The 24,359-nt window shown below is 41.3% G+C and overlaps 1 protein-coding gene across 4 annotated transcripts in view; it reads right to left on the minus strand.

The window, feature by feature from the left end:
* Nucleotides 1-24,359, minus strand: part of TAF3 (TATA-box binding protein associated factor 3) — a 176,540-nt gene that overhangs the window by 37,006 nt on the left and 115,175 nt on the right. For all 4 annotated transcript variants that reach the window (XM_048219427.2, XM_048219426.2, XM_026478740.4 and 1 more), the window contains exon 3: nt 10,111-11,939. In XM_048219427.2, the coding sequence (XP_048075384.1) occupies nt 10,111-11,939 (1,829 nt within the window). The remainder of the gene's footprint in view (nt 1-10,110; nt 11,940-24,359) is intronic.

Consider the following 24,359-nt stretch of genomic DNA (forward strand, 5'->3'; position numbering starts at 1 on the left):
AAAAACTCACCCAGTCTGGTGAACATTTAAGTAATTGTCAGACCTCACGTAAATAGAAAAAAATGCAGTGATATCTGCATCTGTAAGATAAAATGTATCCGTTTATGGAACGTGAGAAACATGAAACCCATCCTAAGTTTGCATTATCATACAAGAAAACGGTAACACCAAGCATAATGGCAGCATTAAACTGCTGGGTTTTTTTTTTTTTTTTTTTTTTTTGGCTAGTGGTCAGCAGATCTGAAATACTGTAAAAGAAAAAAATAGTGGTTTTTAGGATTTGTAGTGAAGGCGATAGCTGCTGAATAGTCTGAAGATCTTCCCAAATATTTGAGTCAATGGTCAGAAAGGGAATACACAAATCAAGCATGATTTTAAAAGGGTCCTTCACACATCTTGGTGTAAAGATCCTATGGTATAATGCTTTGAATGAACAAACTGAACAAAAGCTCTGTAGCTCACATTATCATCTATTTCAGTTTTCCCACAAGTGTCTGTTGGGCTTTTCTGGTGGGATGGTTCTTTGTTGAACGGAACGGTGCAGGCAGTGGGAGATGTTCAACATCCTTGGTCTTGGGGTCCTGCCACCTGCCAACAGTACCCTGCTAGTCCCTGTGACGACTAGTTGCAAACCACTGACTTACACATTTTAAGCCCAAGAATTAAATCCTAATAGGACAGTGTGGTAGTACTGGAGGGAAATGAATATTCGTATAATACAATGCTCAATCTATTATATCGTCTAATTTCCATATTGCACATCGATCAAATTTACTATTTTTTCATATGTTTTGAACTATCCCCCTTGAGTTTTTTGTTTTGTTTTTTTTTTTAAATCCATCGTCACATCAAGATCTGTGGTTTCGACCATCCTCCTGAACAGTGGTGCCTGGTATGTAGGAGGCACTAAAATACTGAGTTAACAACTCAAGCACGCTCAACTCCCTGCCCCTTGGTTATTTCACCATCTGTCCAGGACCAATCTAAAATCATCCTCACGGGCACCAAGTCATTCCAAAGAAAAATTTCAAAATCACATAAACGTCCACCATCAGACTCCAATTCCACCTACGCCTTCTACGCCTTCAATGCAGTTTATTGGATTACCCGCTCGGCTAGGTAAGGGCAGAGACCATATCGGTTTTGCTCACTGCTGCTTCGCAGTGCCTATCATACAGGCTGACATATCTTAAGTGCACAAGGCGCAGTGAAAGAAGTTATCTGAAGCAATGATTTCAAACCCTTACCTCCTTCCAGACCTATCTCCGTGATTTCCTTTCCTCCTTTGCCCCTCAAGCTCCACAGGAGCAAACACTGAGGCCACCAGGCAGGAGAACTTCAGCCCCTACAGACTTCTCTGCATCGGCAACTATACTAGAGTCCTCCTCCTCTGGTCTCTTGAGGAAACTTCCTCCTCACGTAGGCATCTTCAACTTTGCAGTTCCACAATTTTCTGCTAGCTTTTAAATATGCTCAACGATCTTAAAAAAACCTGCCTGCCCTTCAGCCTCTCTCTGACAACCTCTTATATTTTTCAGTTTCACATCTTTGTCTCCTTCTTCACTTACTCATTCCTCACCTCACTCCAATCTACTTTCTCTCCCAAGGAGGCCACTAAAACCACTCTCCTCAGACACCAGTCGTTTCCTGATGTCCTGGTATGCTTTCCACTGGGCATCTTACCACACTCCTTCCTTCTCCTCTACCAGGTCCTCTGCCTTTGCCTGACCTTACTGGGCCCCCTCCCCTTGTCCCTCGACACTTTCTTCAGTGAGCTCATCCATGTTCATGGTTTCAGCCGTAGGTTTTACAATATGTCATGTCTTCGAAATCTTTGTCTCTAGACTAGCACTGATTGAATCTAAGACCATAACAGAATATTGCCTACTGAACATTTTGAACTCAATATCCTGTGTTTCATCTCACTACATCTAAACTTTAACTTATTAACTTCCCCACAAAAAACTACTCCTTTAAACGGTCTCACTTTTGGCACACGTCTCTTTCATTTGCCCAGTTCTTTGGACAGTATGTCCAGTGGTTCTCCTTAAGGCCCTAGGGGAGCAAGGGCCACTGGGGTGGGGTCAGAGCAAGACCCATGGACAACTAGCTAGGGTTTGCACCCACTTCCCCCCATTCCTTTTTTAACAGAGTTCTAGATCTAACCAAATCTGAAAACCAATGGCTTGGTCTATTTTGTAGACTATTAAGATTTCTCTATTTTTCTCACCTTTCTGAATTATCTATGGAAGAACAGACAAATATATCCAAAACAAACAAACATTTTAAACCACTTACTACCTGCCAGGCATCGTGGCTGGATATTTTTCAGATGTTCTCATATAGGTTTTTTAACAAACATGTGAGGTAGGCATTAGGGTTTCTGTTTTATAGGGAAACTGATCATATATGAAGCAATCATTTTTTCTTTTCCTTTTTCTGTTCTAAGGTCACACAAACAGCAAACCTAGGATTGGATTCAGTTATTTTGTTTCAGAGAATGGAAAATTATATAAAGTCCCTATGTTTTTTTAATTCTAAAAAACTTTAGCACCATACGGTTATAAACGATGAGTAATATTCCACATCCTTCAGCCTGCAATACTATTATTTAAGCACTTAACCTTTTCTTAGGCTTTATTTAAAAATAAAGCTGCTCTACCTTGAAAAAGATCTTTACTATCATTATGCTTCTCATAATAGGGACTATTATAATATAAATACAAATAATATTAATAATAATGCTGTTAGGTCCGTTTCTATTACCACACTACACAATCATCATAACTCACACTTGCACAGCACAAAGTGTGTTCAATATACATGATCCAATTTGCTCTTTGAACTCTGTAAGTTGGGTGCGGAAGGTATTATCATCCCCAAGTATTGGGGACCAGAAGGATTAAGTGGTTTGCCCACAGTGAAAAAGTCAGTAAGTAAATGATCTACTTGTAGGTTTCCTGACACTAAATTCACCCTCACCTCTACCATGCCGCTGAGTCCTCTGTTCTGGTAATGCTGGGGTCTTACATGGAGCTGGCTATTCACTTTCTCTGTAAATGTCTTTTATGATAAATGACATAGATTTGTGAGATGGCTAGAATTGCTTGTTGTTGCTCTTGTTTTTTAGAGAGGCAGAGAGAGGGGCCAGGGGACGTGAGGGAGGGGAGAGAGAGAATCTTAAGTAGGCTCCATGCCCAGTTCAGAGCTCGACGTGGGGCTCAATCTCACAACCCTAAGATTATGACCTGAGCCAAAATCAAGAGTTGGATTAACTGACTGAGCCACCCACGTGCCCCTAGTGTCGGCTGTAAAATACCTTTTCTCAATGTAAGGCTAACTAATTCATATGGAAATAGTGATTGACTTTGGCCTCACCTCCATTCAACTAAACTGGCTGGGTTTTTGATGCCACCTTGAGTAACTTGTCAGGATAAAAGAATCAAGACATGGTTTATTTATGTCCTACTATTTTAAAAAGTTAAATGATACGATATGTAAAAAAAATAAGCAAACAAAAATAGAGATACATTTTGTAAGTCCAATTAAAAATGGTATATATGTGCCCTGAAGACTAAAGACATTTTGTAAACTTGTGGAATTAATGAATGATTCAGGACCCGTTACCTCAGCTTCAAATTTTATCTTAGGGTAAATTCAGGGTGACCACATCATCCAGAGACACCTTTGGGAGTGAAAGAGGGAGCTATTAATTACACCACAAAAGTGTGTAAACTGGGACTGTCCTAGGCAAACCAGGACATACAGTAACCTTCCCTACAAATACTTAAAACCTTAATTTCATTCTTAAAGAAGCTAAATAGGATTTAACCTAAAGATAACACTCAAGCAAGTACCAAAAAAAAGATGAATGAGGATGCTAAGAATACAGATACAGAAAACACCGTCTCTAAACTAAAATTTCTTATCAGACTTCCATTTACATTAACTTTATCCAAATGCCTACCCAAATAAAAACAAAGACATGTCCTGCATTCACAAAATGATTTCTCGTGTGTTCTTCCCAGAAATCAAGAAACTAAATAAATGACAATTATTTGAATTACTTCACCCATAAGACTAAGGCCATCTTTTAATGGCATGAAGCCAAACTCTGGGGACAACATGAGCTTCTAAGGGTTAAAATAAAAGCACTGCACTTGAGAGTGAGCTGAGAATTGGGGCGCGCAGAGCATTTACAGTGGATTACTAAGCTTCCCAATCCACCAAAGAGCAAAGTCCAGTAATAGAAGACTCCTTTGTAGCTAACTAAAAATACATTGTCAGTGGATTTGTCCAGTTTTATGTATAAGCAATACTGCTTTCACCTGAACTAATACTAGTAGTCATATAAGCCCCTTATTGCCATGTGCTGCATTTTTTTTGCTAATCTTCAAGGATTTAGCTTCTTTGCCACATACCTCAGGGCACCAACTGATAAAGCTCTAACTCTCCATTTTTCCAGGACACCAGCAGTGCGGCCTTGCAAAAAATGAAAATCGCTCAAGAGATTTAAAGGGGAAATTTATTTTTAAAATCCTGACTTGAAGCAAAGAGGTGGATTTTTAAAAAGCTTATCTATAAAGAATCAGTTTAAATTTAAATTCTATCTTGGAACTCTTTCATGCATTCCAGCTTTAAAGTTTATCTTCTGACAGGGACTTTCTGCAAAGGTAATGGGCAGCTTTGTCAATATAATCTGGCCAAGTTTTTATTTTCTATTTTTTTAACATTAAACTTCTTTCATTTAAAAAAAAAAATGTATGCTAGATAGGGTGGCAGCAAGTTCAGCGAATGCTAGTTCAGATTCCCATCTATGCTAAAGGGTCAGCAAAATATCCCAGAAATAGTACTGATGAAGAGCTAATTTCAATAAGCTAACATTTTGGATGCAGAATTATGATGACCAGTGAGCACCTTGTTGTCTTTCTTTGCAATTAAGGTCTTTACATTAATTCAATTTAGAAACATAGTCTAAATACTGATAAACTGTTTAAGACATTAAAAGGACAGTCAGAAGAGGTTCTACGGTGTGGTCAAGTATGACAAGTGGAATCCAGCAAGGGCAAGTGAAACAGAACGCAGGCTTTCACTAGGCGCTCAAATTTGTTCACATGGAGACTTGGAGATGGCCTCTGGTAAATATCTATAAATTCAAACACACTTGTGTAAATGTTAAGTTACTGGTTTCCTCTTGGAACAGGAAGAGAACATCTCCCCCTTTCTCCTGAGCTATTGTATTGACTGAAAACTCTTCATTTCACTAGTTAATTATGAGAGCTGATGAGAAAAGACTGGAAATTACTCCAAACAGAAGAGAAAACAATGACAACCTTTTGTTAAAGGCACAAACCAGTACAACTATCTGTCATTCTCTAAAGAAAAAACTGTTTAAATTCAATAAAAGATTATTTGAGGGCAAATGCTAAGGGATTTGGGGATAGATTAAAGAAACGTCAAACATTTTAATTGTTCTGATAACTGAAGTCATTAAGTGCAGACGACCCCCCTTGCCCCTTCTTTGAAATATGGGGTTGAAGAGGAGCTCTCTAAGGTCTCTTCAGGGACTACAGTTTCCTAAAATCATGATGTCCACCTTACTCCCGAGCGTGAAACCGTGTTTATTCCCTCATCAGCTTTGTAGTGACTGGCTGAGAAGGCCCTTCTGGGTGACAAAGGACACAGGCTTCGCTCAGACACACCTGGGGCCAAGTCCCAGTTCCTCCACCCACCAGCTACAGCAAGCTACTTGACCTTTCTGTGGTGTTTTTCTACTCAAACAGCAGCAACAGGACCAAACCCTCCGAGCTGGGTGGTCTGGCGCCGTATGCACTAAGCAGCAGCTGCTAGTATCCTTTACTACCTGGGTTAGTTCCTCCAATAGCTGATGTTGGCTCAAAGTAACATTCATCAATCAATAGGATCAAAATTGGGGGAATCCTTTCTAGAATTTACGACCTTTTCATTACAAGCAAATCTCAATGACATGTGGGTCGATCATCCATATAACTGGTTAGTTGTAAGGAAATTCTGGAGAGTCATCTTAAATGATACCAACTGGTCTTCACTTACAGTCTTCCACGAGAGGGTAGAAGAGAAGGCCTCTATAAGCCAAAATATTGCTGGGGAAGGTATGAGACCATTGTTTTTGAGCAGAGGTAACCCATACTTTATGATGACGCTGTCTCTTTCCAGTACTGAATGGGAAGAAGGAGACAGAGGGGAGGGAGTAGTGGCTCAGAGAGGTATGAAGAGGTTGGTGAGTAACTAGTAAGTGGTAGAGCTCGAACGAGATCCAAGTCAGTCTGACTGCCAAAGCCCATGATCTTCCTGGGCCAGCACTCGGCCTATGTACCCGCAGGTTGTGACACTGTCATTTTTTGGATGACACTCTACCATGCCTTCTCAGATTGTACTCAAGAGCATAAAAATATATCTCCATATCTGACAACAGGTGGATTTTGGTTTATGTACTATGTTGGGTTATATGGACAACTGTTCAATTCCACTAACAAATAATGAGACATTTTCTTATTTTTTTTCACAGCAATCCTCCTTCCAAAAAACACTTCAAATACCAAGAGTCAATGTGAATTAAAGTAGACCTGTAACATTCATCTAAACTTCAAAAGCCTTCTATTGATAAATTAAGTCACGTGGTACACACACTGACTGCAATAAGCACAAACGGGAACTTGTAACCACTCTGAACGGTACTGCTGGCTTCTCGCTGCTGAAGCCGTCCTGTCACGTTTGCGACTGCTCAGCATAATTGCACTTAATATGTTGTCCCCAAAAAGTCAGTTTGCTTCTATTTTAAAGAGCAAAAGATCAGACTCCTAACCTTGACCAGTGCATATTATCGCACATAAAGGGGACACAAATTGTGCGTAAGTCACTACATGGTGGATTAGTACCACTACTAGAAAAATGATTTTTCTTCCCGATGATGCACCGCTAAGCCAAGGTGCCTTGCATACGTTATTTCAATTAATCCATTTTTAATTTAATGTAGGCAAGTGTAGTGGCTAAGAAACATCAATGATGGCATCTGATGGCCTGGGTTGCAATCATGGGTCCTAAATCACTTCTGAGGCGTGTGCTCGTGGGCAACCTTATTAATTTCTCCAAGCCTCAGTTTCTCATCTTAAAGTGATAACAACTACAGTATCTACCTTATAGAGTTGTGGTAAGAAATTAAACTCACAGGTAGTATTTACATGGTGTTTAGCATATACTAATTAGTCAATGAATATTAACTATTAGTCTTCTGCTGTTTTCAATAAGTGTCACCACATCCCTACTTTAAAGGTGGAGCATCTAAGGTGTAAAGAAACTTAAAAAAAAAACCAAAAAAAAAACCCGCCCTGGATCTTCACTCAGATTTGCTGGATTCCAGAGCCCAAGTCTCCTTCAACCTACCATGCAGATTCCCGTCTAACTAATGGTATCATTAGTGGTTCCTGTATCGATAAATGTGGGTGTGGATGGTAAAAACTTTACAGGCAGGTTAAATAAATATGGGGAGATTTTTCTTGTTTTATTGAAACAATGCCCTTGCTTGCTGAACTGGGGTCAATGTCTGTGAGAGTTGCTCCTGTGAGCTGGTCACGATGAGAAGGAAGAAGGACACCGCGGCCCTCATTTTTGTGACAAGAGACATTTTCTCGGGGCAGCTAAGACGTGCGTTATTTTGATCTGAGGGTATGTAAGGGACTTCTTAAGCCTTAGGTAACCCAATTTCAGGTACACTTTCATTTAGTCGTATGGCTTGATGCTCAGGGAGGAATAAGTGGAGTTGAAAGAAGAGAAGTCAAGGTTTACGTTAATATCTCAATTTCTACACCTTGTCAGGGGCATCTGCATGGGCTGCACTGGCTTTATCCTCTCCTCTCTCTATAAAGAGCTAAAGTTTAAAAGGATGCCAAGGAAGGAGAAATAATTTTTCAACACTGCTAAGCATAGCTGACGTCCCCCGTCATACGTAAGTTAGCTAGTCTGGTCCAATGAAGTAGCAAACTCTAGGTTTGCACATTTTGTGGGTTGATTCAAAATGAAATAAGAACACTTGACTCCATCTCCAGCATGATCTGCATTGACTGGGCATTTACTTACGTGCCAGACACAGTACCGAGCACGTCTCAGATGTAATCTCATTTACTACTCACAAAAGTAACTTGCCCAGTGTCATACAGCTAAAAAAGGCAGGATGTGAACTCAGATTTAACTCTAGAGACAATACGGTTTATTCTTTTTGAAGACCTTATAAGATAGCCAACTTTTATAAATCTTTATCTTTTGTCATTCATCTGAGCCATAACCCATCGGACATGATACAAGGACTTGCATCCTTCTCTTAGGTGCAATCTAGCAACTCGTAACTGAGCCTTTACCTCCAACCAAGGTAGTCCGAGGGACTTTTCTTTCCCAAAGTCAGGTGGAAGCTGCAGAAAGGCGAGGATTGCTGTTACTAATCTAATCTGATGGGCTTTACTCAAATTCATAATGGCCGTTGAAACAACTCCATTGACTTTCCACAGTTAAGACGGTGATGAAAGGAACAGGACCCTGTTTGACCTACTGAGGGCTCAGGTGCCAAGGTGCTGGTACGTGATGGGTGAGTGATAACTGCTACCGGGCAAGATCCCCAGCAGTAAGCATTTCCAAACCGTGAAGAGGATCCTCGTGTCAGTGACCTGGCTTTTGCTGGTTGTGTGACCTTGATCTTGGACAAGTCACCCTCTCAGACTCATTTCCTCATCCACAAATTTTGGTAACAATACCTGCTGGACCTCAGGCACAGGTGTGTTAGGAGGAGAAAATAAGGTACGTGTGAGTGCCAGGTGCCACATAAACATAAGAAGATGATTTTTAAAATGGAAACAAGAGTTGGAGTTCTGTGTCTTGTTAACTTGCGGATGTTTAGTTATTTATATCAGGAGTTCCATTCTATTTCTTTATATTTTGGAATAGCCAAGGGGGACAGAAAAAGCATGAAGTTAGGCAGAAAAATGTTGAGAGGTGCCATTCCTACTTGTCAGCTAAACTAATTTTTCTAGGTAGTAAGTTTGAAATTTGAAATATTGCAAAAGTACTGATGATCATAGATCTGCCATGTGTCAAATACATCTATTTTATTATGTGGGAAAAAATGACTGTGTTATTATTTTCTGGCTAAACTCCAAGAGGACTGCTTCTAGAGGGGCAGGGAAAGGGTCTCCGAGAATCTGTGTGTATGACAGACCATGAATACTTAGACACTTTTTCAGAAAGTTTAAAAGAAATGTTCAAACCAACCAGTCGACCACTGTAATCCAAGGAACCATGAACTGAAGAGCAAAGCCATAAAAGCAGAGGTCACATCCTGGACCCCAAGGCTTGAGGTCCCCGTTTCTACAAAACTGCGGGATATAGATCAGTTTCCTTGGTTGTACTCTATGAGAGCCTGATTTACTTACATTGTAGAATATTTGGAATTATTTTCTGCCCACCAGCCAGGCTGCCCGATCAGCCTCGATACTCGGAAACATGTCCTAATCTTATTAAAGCAGAAAATAGAAGGATAAGAGATGCTACAGAAAGGAGTAGACAGTCATAACCTTAAACACTTGCAGACACGGCTCACCAAAGAGAGACACGAATCCTCCAGACGGACTCCACCGGCCTAGCCGTCCTCTGAAAACAGGGCCACAGTTTTGCATGCCCTGAGTAAAATGGATGCTGTCTTTTTGGGGTATCTAATAATTTGGGCACAAAGCAGTGTGCGGTACACTTGGTAATTACATAAATATTTTCTACAGTTTAAGGTGACAGATGTTTTTAACCTGCCGGAGACTAGTTAGTCTGTCTGCTTACTAGAGGGTTTATGGTCTGCGATTAGATTCCTCTTGGGCTATGAATCTGTAACATTTTTTTAGCACGGAGGGGGCTTGATGACAAGTTTGTGGGTCTTAGAATTAAAATCAAATTTCATCACCACATTACAAGTATCTTCCCGTTTCACTTAGGGGCAATGCACATCCAGAACACAGACAGGACCGCGGGCTTTGTCTACCTGCATTTTTCAGCCCGACGGGGTCCGGACGGCGCCGGACATGGCAAGGTGCTTACTTTTTCATGCCTGTGCTTGTCCTTTTCTTTTTCTCTCTTCTCTCTCTCCCTCTTCTCTCTCTCCCTTTCCTTGTCTTTCTTCTCCTTCTCCTTCTCTTTCTCCTTCTTTTTCTTCTTCTCCTTTTTGTCCTTTTTCCTTTCTTTCTCCTTGGGCTTCTCTTTTTCTTCAAACAGTTTTTCAGGGAGCACTGACGACAGAGCTGGCAGCGTGGCGGGGACCCTGGCGGCCACTGCGGGGCTGAACAAGGGCAGCGGTACGTCCTTCGGGGGCAGCACCACAGGCGCAGGGGCTGCTCTGGGCCTGTCCTCCCGCCCCTTCTCTTTAAACTTCTCCCGGTCTCTCTTATCTTTATCCCTTCTGCCTCTGTCTCTGTCTTTCTTCTTATCTTTATGCTTCTCTCTCTCTTTTCTCACCATTCCGTCTTTCAATCTCACTTTGGGATCGACATCCTCAAATTCTTTTATTTTAAACTTATAGGGATCTGGCTCTTCGTCTTTAAGAAACTCCTTCCAGGGGTACTTGGTTTCCTTGCTGCTCTCCTTCTCTTTCTCTTTCTCTTTCACTTTGTCCTTTTCTTTACTCTTCTCCTTGCTTTTGTCTTTTTCCCTCTCCTTATCTCTCTGCTTCTCCTTCTTCTTCATTTTGGTCTTCAGTTCCTTTTTCAACTTCTTTTTGACATCCACAGATGAAGGCAGCTTGGTTTTCTCCTCATACACCTTGTGCAGAGGTTCGGGGGTGGGAGGAGAGACCGAAGGAGAAGAGATGTAGGGAAAGCTGGGAGGCATAGTTGGAGGGGCTCCCATTTTTGCTTTCCGCACAACCTCATCTATGGACGCATCCATTGTCCATGAATTGTCAGAACTTGAAGTTCCGCCTGAAAGAGGCAGAGGAGTGGATCCTGACTTTGTGAAATTGTTGGAGGAGGTGGAAGCTTTTGGAGTAGTACATTCTGAACCTGAAATCCTCTTAGGGCTGGTAAAAATGTCTCCTTCGGATTCTGATCCAGAAGAAAACTCGAAAGGGTCTGGCTCTCGTTCGGCGCAAGCCCGTGCAATCACGGCATTGATGGAGTCGTCGATCGTTTTATCGGTCACGACAGCCTTCTTCGGCTGATTCTCATTGTTGAGTTTCCCAGCATCTGGGGGGGTCTGTATCTGTTTTACCTGAATGGCCTCTTTACTAAGTTTTTCACTTATCGTAGCTGAAGGAGTCCTATTTGGTGTTTCCGGTCTGACAGGTGCTTGGGGAATATGAGTCATCACCTTGGGACTCTTGGGGCTTTTGGGGCTCTTAGAGCGTCCAGGAGATTTCTTCTCTTTGGATATAGTTTTTGGTGACCGAATAGGACTTCCGACCATTGCTGGTGACTGAGTAGTTTTAGGTGATTTAGTCTTCTGTCCCGGAGAACTAGTTTTAGTCTTTGTTTTCGGTGTAAATGACTTTGTTTCTAATGGTTTTGTGATTGGCATTTGTGATTTTGCCACTGGAGCCAACATCGGTGGCTCTGGGGACGGAGGGGCAAGGTCTGTACTGTCCTGTACGTGGACCGGAGAGAGCATTGGCGGAATCTTTTGGGTATTTATTGAGCTGAGGGGTTCTCGAGCTTCCAATACTACTACGTCCAGGGTGTCCCCTTTAGTGCTTAACAGCCGTGGTCGCTTGATGGCAGGCATTTCTTCAGCTTCGGGACTATCCAACGGTCTCTTACCCAAGAAATTCTCATCATTAATAATTTCCTCCTCCTCCAGTTCATCATCTTCTTCCAAGGGAACTTGCATGGCTTCAGCGGACGTACCGCCATCAGTGGGCACCTGCTCTTCTTCTTCTTCTGGTAAAAGAAAAGAAAAGAGCTGTTAGCAGAATATTTAGAAAGCAATGCTTTCTAAACAAATAACAGCAATGCTTCAAACGTGATTTCTGGGAAAGAAAGGAATTTATGGACAGTGTTTAGAGGGTAAGTAAAGTGGCAGATCCTCAACGATCTTCCAAACTCGCACGCCATCGTTATCGGAAGGGTGGCAATCAGGGACAGCAGATATCCAGACAGACTGTTTTCTTTTTGAGTGGTTTGGCCCTACTTTCAGGAGCTGGAGTCTGCTAAGTATTTCCTGTCTCCTCCTTCCTTAATTATTTTCCTAACCTGACTAAATACTGTCTTTCTCTTCCTTCTTCCTCTTCTGTACAGGTATGCATACGCGTGCACCCCCGCCCCCATACCGCTGAAGATCAAGAGGTGGGTTATTATATGACTACTACCTCAGAAATTACAAAAAAGCATACATTTTTTAGGACTCTTATAACAAATGTTAATTCTTGGAGTTGAGAAAATACAAGTGTCCAACCTGGATACAATTCGTATACTACTTACGTCTTCTCTTCTGCTTGATTGCCGTTCAGCCACTTTGAGAGACAGTGTGGTGCGAGGGCAAACGTATTGGCTTTGGCATTAGAGGGATGGTGTTTCCGCCAGCGTTCTGGCACTAGAGAGCAACAGGCCTTGAGCAATCTCTTAACCCCTGCAGCCTGTTTCCTGACCTTTCAAAAGGGGTTAATGTTACTGGCCCTGCCTACTTGACTGAGTTGCTTTAAGATCACATTTTTTCTCTCTACACATATTAATAAAGCATGGGGACACAGTGTATGTGTACAGCACATAGAAAGTGATTAGCCCCATAAGACAGATAAAGAGCTACAGCAGTTCAAAGCAGAAAGATTACTGCAATATTAAAGATCTAAGGAAGATTTCACCAATTAGGTAGTGCTTTGGATATCTGCAGACTAGGAATGGGGAAGCACAGGATGAAGGAACAGATGGTGAAGAGATGGAGATGGAACACAGGAGGCCAGGGAATATTCATCTGGCAAGCAGGGTATAAGACGGGGAAGAGTACAAAGTGAGCTTACTAAGGTTGCATCCAGACCCCAGAAGCTTTGAATTCCAGAGAAAACTAAATGATCTTTATTCTACTGGTAGTTTGGACCTGGTGAAGAGTTTTAGACAAGGAAGAAAAATCTGAGGGTATATGTCAGCAAATTCTTCTGGCAGGAACATACATGATGGATGGGAGGTAACATAATAATGGAGATGTGACAAGTAAGTTAGGGGTTACTGAAATGATGTAGGTAAGTGGCAATAGGGTCTGAACTAGAACAGTGGTAATAAAAGGAAGCAATAGAAGTAGGTGAGATTTTGACGGTAGAATGAATGGAATCTAATAAATGATTAGGTCTAAGAGTGGAGAAAGGAGTCAAGCACCATCTCAAGGCTCTGAGCCCTGGGCAGTGAGCAATGCGGTCATTAAGAGAAATAAGGAAGTAGAGAAGAAAGATGATTATTAATTAGCTCAAGCCCTAGACATGGAGTTGGGTGAACGGTTAATGACGTCTGGCACAAGACAAATTTGAGACAAAGTACTGTTAGCATGACTGGAGAACGACAGTATCACCTATCCAAGCACCTAAGTAGAAACATCATTCCAGACGCCTTCTTTCCTTTGTTTCTCTATTTCTGCATTGTGAACACAGTTTTCTACTGCATTTCCTGTAACATGCTCTCCCTACTGCTACTACCGTTTGCTCGAATCCTCAACACCTCTTCTCCATACTTCTAACTAGTGTCACTGCCTCCAGCTCCTATCTTTCACATTGCCTTATGCTGATCTTCCGAAACCACAAATCCGAGCATATGACTCCCCATCTCAAGAACCTTTCATAGGTCCCTACGTCACTACTTTGCCAAGGAGTTCCTTGGAGCCTGAGGGTTCTGTGGAACCCCTTTGGAAGTACCGCACAGTACAGACTGGGTCCCCTATTCTCTATTAAGTGGAATGGTTACCCCTAAGGTTATCTATTTTACCTGCTGAGCTTCCACAAAAGCTTTTGTTGTGAGGCTAGAACAGGATGAAAGCCAGTATTCTAAAATGTAAAATTAACCCAATTTCTCCAGCACCTCCTATCCGGCGCTCCATCATCTGATTCCGTGATTCACCTCACCTTCCACTGCGTCCTGGGCCCTCTGCCACTCTGTTGCGCAGACTCACTTGCAGCTCCTCAAGGACACACTGCTGTGCCTCTGCATGTGCAGCTCCCTCCACCTGGAAGGACCCCCCCTGACACTTCGGTGACTCTCTCTTCTTAGCCTCCAATCACGTGTTCCCTCTTCCGTGACACTTTTTCGTAGCAACTGGAAAATGGCCAGCCTCCCGCTTTGGGCTCTACCGTACTCTGGTTATATAAGCAATGAGCAAGCCTAGAATATTTACTATCTGGCCTTCTACAGAAAAGTTTTTAGATTCCTGTCCTAGATCTACTCTGGTCAGAAAAATTGAACGGCCCCTTCCAACCCTATCTTTTATCAGAATGACAAGACAGACCTTGGATCTTCTCAACTGCTAATGGGCAAACATCAAAAATGAGAAAGAAGAGAGCTTTTTTTTTTTTTTAAGATTTTATTTATTTATTCAACAGAGACAGAGACAGCCAGCGAGAGGGGGAACACAAGCAGGGGGAGTGGGAGAGGAAGAAGCAGGCTCATAGTGGAAGAGCCTGATGTGGGGCTCGATCCCAGAACGCTGGGATCACGCCCTGAGCCGAAGGCAGACACTCAACCGCTGTGCCACCCAGGCGCCCCAGAAGAGAGCTTTAAGATATTCTTCAAGTGAATGAAGAAAACATTTCAGAGTACTCATTACTGTTTTATTTCTGAATTCCAAAGAGCCCCCTCCTACCTGACAGAGGTTCATAAATCCCAGCGATGCCAAAGCAGAAAGAGGAAGGTTTGGCTTAGGCAGGGGCCTTTAGATGTGCTAAAGCCTGTCTTGTTCTCCTACCTCTGGAGGTGCATCTGGGGCTACGTCAGCTCTGGGAGGGTGAGTCCCCCAGACAGGGCCGTAGGTGGATGCCCTGGGAGGGGCAGGGGCAGAGGGATTACTCTAATGGAAGCAATCCCTAGAAAGGGAACTTCCAGGACTAACAGAGAGCTTGTTATAGGTCATCCAGATGAAAGGCCTGTTCTTTGTTTTTCTTGGGCAGAACAACTAATTAGAGTTCAATATTCAACTACTAAATAATAACACCGATCAATAACAGATATACATTATAAAGTTAACCCTGCAATCCTTTTTGAGAAGATAAAAAAACAAAAACAAACAAACAAACAAAAAAAACCCAACTCTCCTTACTCTAATCTTTCAAACTCCGCATGACAGCGTTAAGTCCTGAGTTAGCATTTAGGTCAAATGGGTATCACCTCTTCCGCCTGGTCTAATGACCCTAACCTGCAATGGAAGCAGTCCAGAGCGGCTGGGGACACTTTTTAAGGAGAACAGATATTTTAAGTGAGGGAAGCTGCTTCTGGGCAAGTGTTAATGTTATGCTGCTAAAGGTATCGTAAGGAATTATTAATAAAACTGGTATTTTCTATTCTGCTTGTGTTAAAATTTGGCTACCGTTAACGGTGATAAGACTTTTGATTTGATTATCCTTTGTGTGAGAGTTTATTCAAAACTGTGATATCTGTTATAACCGATCATTAGTACTGTCATTCTTCAAAGAATACCATAAATTATGATATAACGCCTACACGTCTGGGAAATAAAAGCTATTGACAGTAAGAAAAGAGACGCACAAAGAACCACACTTAAACCAGCACAGGAACCTTTATTTAAAAAAAAATGTCAAGTTTCTGCTAAAGGCTCATGCCCACTACCAACAACCGTATTCTTCATATAAATTCAATAAAATTTACATATATATGCTATAATTCAATCTATAATTATAAATTATATACATGCTATAATTCAATCTAAGAAAAACCTACCATATTAAAAAGTAACTTTTCATCCTGCCAGAGTTTTGCATATGTGGTATGCTTTCTCATTTGTCAAAAAAAGGAAATGATGGGAAATATCGTGAATGACTCAGCGCAAATTTATCACCATGGTCAGAAATACAATTTAAAAGAGACACTTAACTGGTAGCAAATTCCATATGTTATCATAAGGTATGGAAAAAGAAGGAGATAGAGATGATCTCTCAGGTGTCTTTTCATTTAAACAATCAATGATTCCAGGTCAACATTTGATCGTAGAATTATTTTTTAACTTTTTAATTTGAAATAATTTCAAACTTACAGAAAAGTTGTAAGAACACTACAAAGGACTCATGAATACCCTTCACCCAGTTTCATCGAATTAACATTTTCCTTCAGTGTGTGACTGACGGCAGAACAACAGTCAAGTTCCCTTCTACTTACAGATCAGAAATAAGACGGGTCCGTGGTAATGTCCGTCTTTTTAAAACTTTCACAGATGTTGATGCGGGTAGGGGACTCACTACAAATTCCACTCCAATTTTTCTTCGTTAATGACACAAATAAATAATCCACACTCGCTACATTTCCCAGAGGAATAATGAGAAAAATATGCTTCTTTACCAAACTTCTTGAACAAAAGATAAAACAAGGCAATAAGGCCTGGACACACCAAAAGGGTTTTTAATGGGTTAATTCTAAGTTTCTATAAATATTGACTTAGAACAAAATATCTTTTTAAGTAGAATAATAAATGCCTTTAAAGAAACACTATAATCTAAAGAGCTCATGGACATTAGGGGAGAAAAAGGAAATTGTTTTCATATGGCACGGAAAGCTTTTTATCTCATTACACAGATGCATGCAACTTTAAAATTTAGTGGCATGATCTCAAAATAGGCAGAAACTATACTTGCATTCCTAACTTTAAATATAGGGACAATAAAATGCTATCTATATATATTTCACCAAAATCAAATGTATTTAAAACTAGATTTCTTGTGATTTTTTTAAAGAAATATACATGCAGAAATTTCTAGCAATAATGACACAAACTTACCTATTTTCTTGCTAGTTTATGCATCCTGCTGTTTTTATAAGAGATTCCTCTTTTATTAACAAATACTAAAGGATTCGTTTAGAATGCATATTTTTTCAAACACGTTTCTATCTATCTGGATACTGTTGTCGCCAGTTCCTTGAAGGACTCACTCTTTCCACTACTCATTCATTCACTCACTCGTCTGCTTGGTGTCTTCTGAATCTCCCTGTGGCAAGCACTCTGTTCAATCCTGTATGAGGTCAAATAGGACATGATTTCCCATCCTTAAGAATCAACCACATTTTGTGGCCATCGGCTCAAGTGCTGTGGCAGGGATCGGTTTAAGGTACACATACAGCCACACCTGGAGAGATGAGGACAGAGGGGGGGTCTAGACTGAAACCACGTGTGGCCTCTGTTACCAGTGCCATGAGTCCACCTTGCCCAGCCCACTGATTCTCTCACATCTAAGTTTTCACATCTGCCAAACCTCAGTATTGACATCTGACCTCCTACTTGTAAGAGCTGAGGATCTTTTTATTGGGGTCATTTCCACACATAGTGGACTGTACATGTGGGATGATCTCAAGGGCAGGACAGAGCTCTTTCTGCCCCTAAGTATTTCATGGACTACACGCAACAGTGCTTGGCATTCTGACCACTACGTTTATGTCTTGGATAAAGGCAGCATCTTTATTTATTTTTTTTTTAAAAGATTTTTTATTTATTTATTTGACAGAGATAGAGACAGCCAGCGAGAGAGGGAACACAAGCAGGGGGAGTGGGAGAGGAAGAAGCAGGCTCATAGCGGAAGAGCCTGATGTGGGGCTCGATCCCATAACGCCTGGATCACGCCCTGAGCCGAAGGCAGGCGCTTAAGCGCTGTGCCACCCAGGCGCCCCGAAGGCAGCATCTTTAAAATGCTTCTGCCAATATCTTTAAGGCTATAAAGCTAACAAATGAACGACTCTCCCCTACTTTTTGAGGTAAGGAGACTGAGCAAATGGAACATAACTGAAGTAACCTTATGGAACACTGGGGACAGAGAGGGTTTAGAGCACAGGGTACTGAAGGGGCAAGGCTTGGTCAGGCAGGTGGACACTGGACGCCTGGAAAGACAGGAAGAGTAGCGATACAAAAACTGCCCACAGAAACATTTTATTTTTAGTTCCAAATGAGGCTAAAATTTTTTTAAAAAATCCCAACTACATCCCCTCATAAAATATTCTTCAAATTGCGCTGTCTACAATGTAACAGAAATTAGACCCTTAAAACACAACTCAGTGTGTATAAGTGGGTAGGTATTTTTTAAATTAGCCTATTTACTTAAAAAAAATGAAATTACTAGCAAAGACAAGACAATTAGGCAGTGACAATTTATATGGTACAACCAATCAATAACACAATAAATTAATAGCAGAGTGAGGATGATGTGTTATAAATACTTATACACACACTGACCTGTAAAAAAGCACTATTTCCCTAACATTCTGCACAATAAAAAACTAAAATGCTATATAAGCAAGCCAACCTGAAATGACACCTAGTATTATAAATGGCCTAATCTATATGTTAATGCTGTTGTATCACATAACTGCAGCAAGACTAAGATAACAATATGACTTTGGGGTTTCTATGGCTACATCCCGGGCTAACGGGCCTGAAGGGGCTGGCTGCTGACACCACACAAGCATTCTGAGTGCTTCTTTTTGGTTATTTATGATATGATTTATGATAACGACAACATCTCCTATTTTCTCTCCTCCTCAGGTACAATAAATTGCTATCGTTAATCACCCTTCTTGGTTCAACTATGATTACAATAGCATAATAGGGCCTAGCTATGGTAATATTGTGGATTTTTTTTAAAGAAATAAATACAAGATCTCTTCAGACAACGTCAATATCTCTAATATTTTAATCAACTTCCTTAAAGTCTTTCGGAATAAATTCTATTACAACTCAGATTCCATGCCAAGGATGTAGGCCTTTCGTGCAAATCAAGCACCACACATTTGCAAATCACCGTCGCCCTGACTTCCTCAAACTCACTATACTAGTAAGATCGTGCACACCACATTTACTAGTGACACAGTTTCTTTTCCAAGACAAACAATGGCAGGTTTTTTTTCTTTCCCATATTGATGAAACTCATCTTACTGCTGTTTTTTCCCCCCAGGACCAAACAAATTAGGCAAATTAGTCATTTGTCTATCAGAAGGCAAAGAGTAGAGAAAGAATAAAAACTTCGCAATCATTCAGACACTTGTGACCTGCCTTTGCCAATGATTGGCTATGTAGTTGCTTCATCTTTCTGAACTTCAATTTCCTTTTATGCCAAGTAGGGTTAACAGAAAGTACTACCTTCTGGCTTCCAAGTAACAATAAGACAAAGTATGTAAAGAATCCAGCAAAAGTGCTTAATATATGAGTTAGAGTATAAAACCAGAAGATAAATTCTTCCCCTCTCCACATCGATGCCTTTTCAATGGGCTCCTCATCAAGAGGGGGAGCCTCCTTGCTTTGCCCAGTGGGTCAGAGTTGGCAAATGAGACATAAGCAGAGGTTTGAAAACCACTCGTATACTGGGGCTTGCCCTCCTGCTGCTTATGGGAAACTTGCAACCACCCCCACATGAATGAGCCGAGGTGAGCTTGCTGGATGAGAAGTGCATGCCTTAGGGCCCCAGTCCAATCATCAGACACCTGAGTGATGACCAGCTGATTACAAACGTACAACCAAGCACAGCCAAAGAACTGTACAGCTGAGCCAATCCCAAATACCAACCCACACACTCGTGAGCTAATGAACAGTTGCTATTACTTTAAGCCATCCGATTTTGGGGCGGCTTGCTACACAGCGACATGTTAATCATGTATTCACATACACGTGTAAAACGGACTTGTCATTTGCGGTGGTTCTGTTCTACGAAGGTGCTGTGAACACTAAATTAGCAGAAACCGAACCGCTGCTCCCAGGGGAAATATAAGGTTAGGTTCCTGTGAGGCTCCTGTCACCATATTTTTGTCAGCAGATCAATACATAACCTTGTTTTATGTCATTTAACATACACTGTTGATTCATTAACACTGAACTCGTTCTTTACAGCCAGCAGCACTGTAATTCACACCTGCTGAAGCTGATCTAACACATGTATTTTTTCCACAAGGCATATCCTAGCCTTCTGACACTTGGGAACACTACCCAGCACTTCAGCATCATGCCTGGGAGCCGTTTTAAACAGCGTAATCAACGACAACGACAAAAAGCAAGAAAATAGAAAAACATGGTACAAATCGATCACGGAAAGGACACTTGTTTGCAATATGAGAGCTAAAGCAACAAGGCAGAGCGTCCCCTTGTCTGAACTGAGCTAGAAACGTACATGTCGGGCAACTCACGTTCTTCGCCACACTTCGCATGTCTGTGAGTGACTGTGAAAGCATCACGCGTGCTGAGTTTGGGGCTACGTATACATTTTAGTGTGCTGGCAAAACTGCAAATACGGACTCCATGCGTGATCAGGATCAACTATATATAATTAATTATATATATCAAATACTTTTATGGACTATGGGTTTAAAATAAAAGATTTTATTTGAAAGTAATTCCAGTCCTCAGAAGGCATTTAACAAAAAGATTAAATATGCTTTAAGAACTGTAACATTGTGACCATATCTGGTAAGGCATTTTTCCAACCCCAAACTGGGACATATTTTAGTTTCAAGATGTCAGAGTACTAGCTATGCACAAACTTTTCTGGTCATACCACATGGCCATTCTTTGAATTTCTGGAACCTACCAAGCTCTTTCCCTTCTCAGCGTCTTTATAGCCACATATTCTGTTCCTCTCTGCTAGGAACACTCCCTCCTTTGTTATGTCCATGCTTGTCTCTCTTTCTCACCGTTTAAATCTTAACCTTATGTACTGCCTCCTCAAAGGAGTATTCTTTGGTCATCCCCTATCTCCAAAATAAAGAGTCACAACTTCTAACTGATTCTTAGTGCAGGTTTTATCTGTTTCCCCATCTAAGCTCCACCAAGACAGGAACCACATTTGCCTGTAGCTGCTAAGCAATCATCCCAGGATAACAATAAATATTTTTTTCAGCAATAGTACTATTAGAAAAATAAAACTATTTAGCAGATTTTACTGATTCTAAGTTCTTAACATGTAAAAAAAAAGTGTGTATCTCTGAACTTGGGATATGTTTTATAATCAAAGCATCTTGTTTCTGTTGGACAAACAATAATAGTGATGTAGGTCATTGCCTGCCTCTGGGTGAACCTGTCATTCTTGGTAAAATGACTGGACACTGCAACTCCTAGATGTTTCAGACAACAAACCATTAAAAAATTTGAAGCAGAAATATTTGTTCGATGCAGTTAAAAAGTAACATTTTATAGCATAAGAAAAAACTGTTTCTTAGTCTGATTGGCAGTTGTGTTTTTTATTCTTAGTGGTATAGAAAAGAGTGGTGCTTCTTATCATTGATTATGTCTTAGGGTCAATGAAATATGACAGTTGTTCCAAACTGTAATTACATGCTTACCATATTCCTTCTTTAGAACCCAGAGAAACTGTTTTAAACTATTAAAGCAACGGTAAACTGGACAAACCTAAAACCCAAAGGCCCAAGAAGGGAGGACTTACAAACTGTGACTCAGCGAGAATGGCGCAGGTAAGTGGTGATCTGGTTGTTGCTCTATGGTCTTCATTTTCTTTCCCTTCCTGTCGTCACTTACATAAGACATCCCTTCATCAGTTAGATCTTATATACAATCCTTTTTACTAGACTGACCTGGCACATGACCTCTGCATTTAGATGCATGCTCTTTATTTCAAGTCCATACTTTATTATTAAGGCAGTGTTTCATTATAGTGGAAATGGCAGTGAACTAGAAGTCAATCCTGGTTTAAGGAACCAGCCCTTTCCTGTTCTTTGTGTTGATGAGCACAACACTCTTTCACTGTACACACACACACACAAAAATACTGTTGACCCTACTTGCTTCATAGGATTATCATGCACTGTCAATAAAAACTCTGTGAAATCCCAATGACCAATGACCATGGATTGTCAGTGATGGCAGGCCCTTTGCTGCAACCCTCTCCACTCACCCGGCCCCGACCAGGAGCCAGCTGCCGGGAGCAGCCACTCCTGTACTCACTCTTCTCCCTCTCCCCCCAACTACGCAGGTACGACCCCAGAGATTTCCACAAAATCCAGAAAAAAGTAAGGCTCAGGATAATTACACAATGGCTGTTAAAGAATAAGATTAGAAAGAAGACCAAATTCGGGATGACTCCGGTTTGATATGGTAAGAGAAACATCAGTTCAGTACCAAATGATAAATTTGATGGGGAAAGAATATCAGTATTTAAGCTTCTGGTTTTCATTGTCTCATTCCATCAATCCCAAAGATCCTCATACTTAGGAGATAGCCTATAAAATCTGCTGCTAGTCTCTCAAATTTGGTGATTCAAAACAAGCAAAAAACACCCCAAGAAGCCATCCATTATTACAAGTCACCAAAACAAGTACATCACCAAACTAGTATAAAAATTACTAGAAAAATGCTATGAAACTACAATCGACTCTTTCCTGGCAGGGATGAAAGGCAGGGGAGGGGAGCCAAGAGGTTAATCAACTTGTAACAGAAAGTTACCATATACCTCAACTACAAATTAAAAATTCTTAAAAATCAGAATCGGAGGTACTGCATTTAATAATATACTACTTGGAACTTCACGTAAACTTTCTTTGATGAAAGGTATGTCAGGAAGTCACAATGTCTCAGGGATGAATGTCTCCATCCGTTGTGACTTTGCAAATAAATAGTTCTGACTACCAAAAGCTAACATGACTGTGCCTACTCACCATTAAGGCCATAGGATGGGTGAGGCTGAGGGCTCTCCACCTCCAAATGCAGAATGGCATCGTCTCCCTGCTCAAGGGCCTCCAATGGCTTCGAGTCATAATGAGATTAAAATCCCAACTCTTACTGTGACTTCTAACATCCTATCAGGACCTTGTCCCACCCTGACCCTCTGCTCCTCCTCTCCAATCACACCGGCCTCTTTGGGGTTCCTCAAACTCACTGTGCTGCTTCCCAGTACTCTCCTGATGGCCCAGAATATTCTTCCTCCAGGTCTTCTCATGGCTGCCTCTCTCATTTTATTCTCATCTCCAGGGTCACGTCCTCAGAGGTCTTCTCTGATCACCTGCCCTCTGAGACCTACTTGCCTCCCAGGCAGTTTTGTGCCCTGTTTTATGTCCATTGCAGTCACTCCCCTTTAACATTGTTATTTATTTGCTCAGCTGTTTTTGTCTCACCCACTAGAATGTAAGCCTTCTGAGGGCAGGGGCTGTATCTTCTAGATTGTATTTCCAGTGTCTAAAACAGTAGCTAACCCAGAGGAGGCCCTTAATATTTGTCGAGCAAAAGCTTGTAACGACCATGCGGTTTTTCCCACGAGGGTGGCTGAAGCTGGGGGTGTAAGAAAGGTACCTGAGGAAATATACAGTATGTGAACAGGTCACCTGAGGAAATATACAGTGCTTGACCAGCCAGTAAGTTGGAAGAAAACCAGAAGAGAAAATATAGGCAAGTACAAGAAAGGGTTTCAACAAGAAAGGAGTATTCAATTGTGCCAAAGATCACAAAAGCATCAAGCATACCACAACCCCCCAAAAGTTATTACGCTCCACAATAAGTTCTATGAAATAAATAAACAGGATAAAATCACAGAAGATAGCAATTAAGGAGGCAGTAGTGAGAAAGAGTGCCATCGTCTTTGGTAGAATGAAGAAACTATCCTAATATTGGTTAAACACAGATCTGAATAATTGGAACAGCTGGTCAGAGACAAGCCAGAGGAAAAGTATTCTTGGCACAAGGAACAGCATGGAGAACAGCCATATGTATAACGTGGTTGTTATGTTTGAAGCACTGAAAGGAAACCAGTGTGTCCAGTGTAATGTGAGAGTCAGAGGGAATGTGATGGACTGGATATGTAGATGGGGCTTCACGGGTCATGGTGAAGAGTTGGTTTTATAAGTTTGATCTGTTTTTTTGTTTTTGTTTTAAGATTTATTGATTTATTTTAGAGGGAGGAGGGGCAGCAGGAGAGGGAGACAAAGAATCCAAAGCTGACTCCACACGGAGCTCAGAGCCCAATGTGGGGCTCTATCTCATGACCCTGAGATCATGACCTGAGCTGAAATCAAGAGTCAGATGCTCAACTGAATGAGCTACCTTGGCACCCCTGATCTGTTTTGGAGAAAGGTTCCTCCAGCAGCTGTGAAAGGAATATGAAGTAGGTCCCCAGTGTCCTGAGGGAACAGCTTCAGTCTAGTGGTGGAGGCAAAGGCTGGAGGGCAAGTTGTTTATCA

Source organism: Ursus arctos, unplaced genomic scaffold, assembly GCF_023065955.2.
Source record: "Ursus arctos isolate Adak ecotype North America unplaced genomic scaffold, UrsArc2.0 scaffold_30, whole genome shotgun sequence".
NCBI lineage: Eukaryota > Metazoa > Chordata > Mammalia > Carnivora > Ursidae > Ursus > Ursus arctos.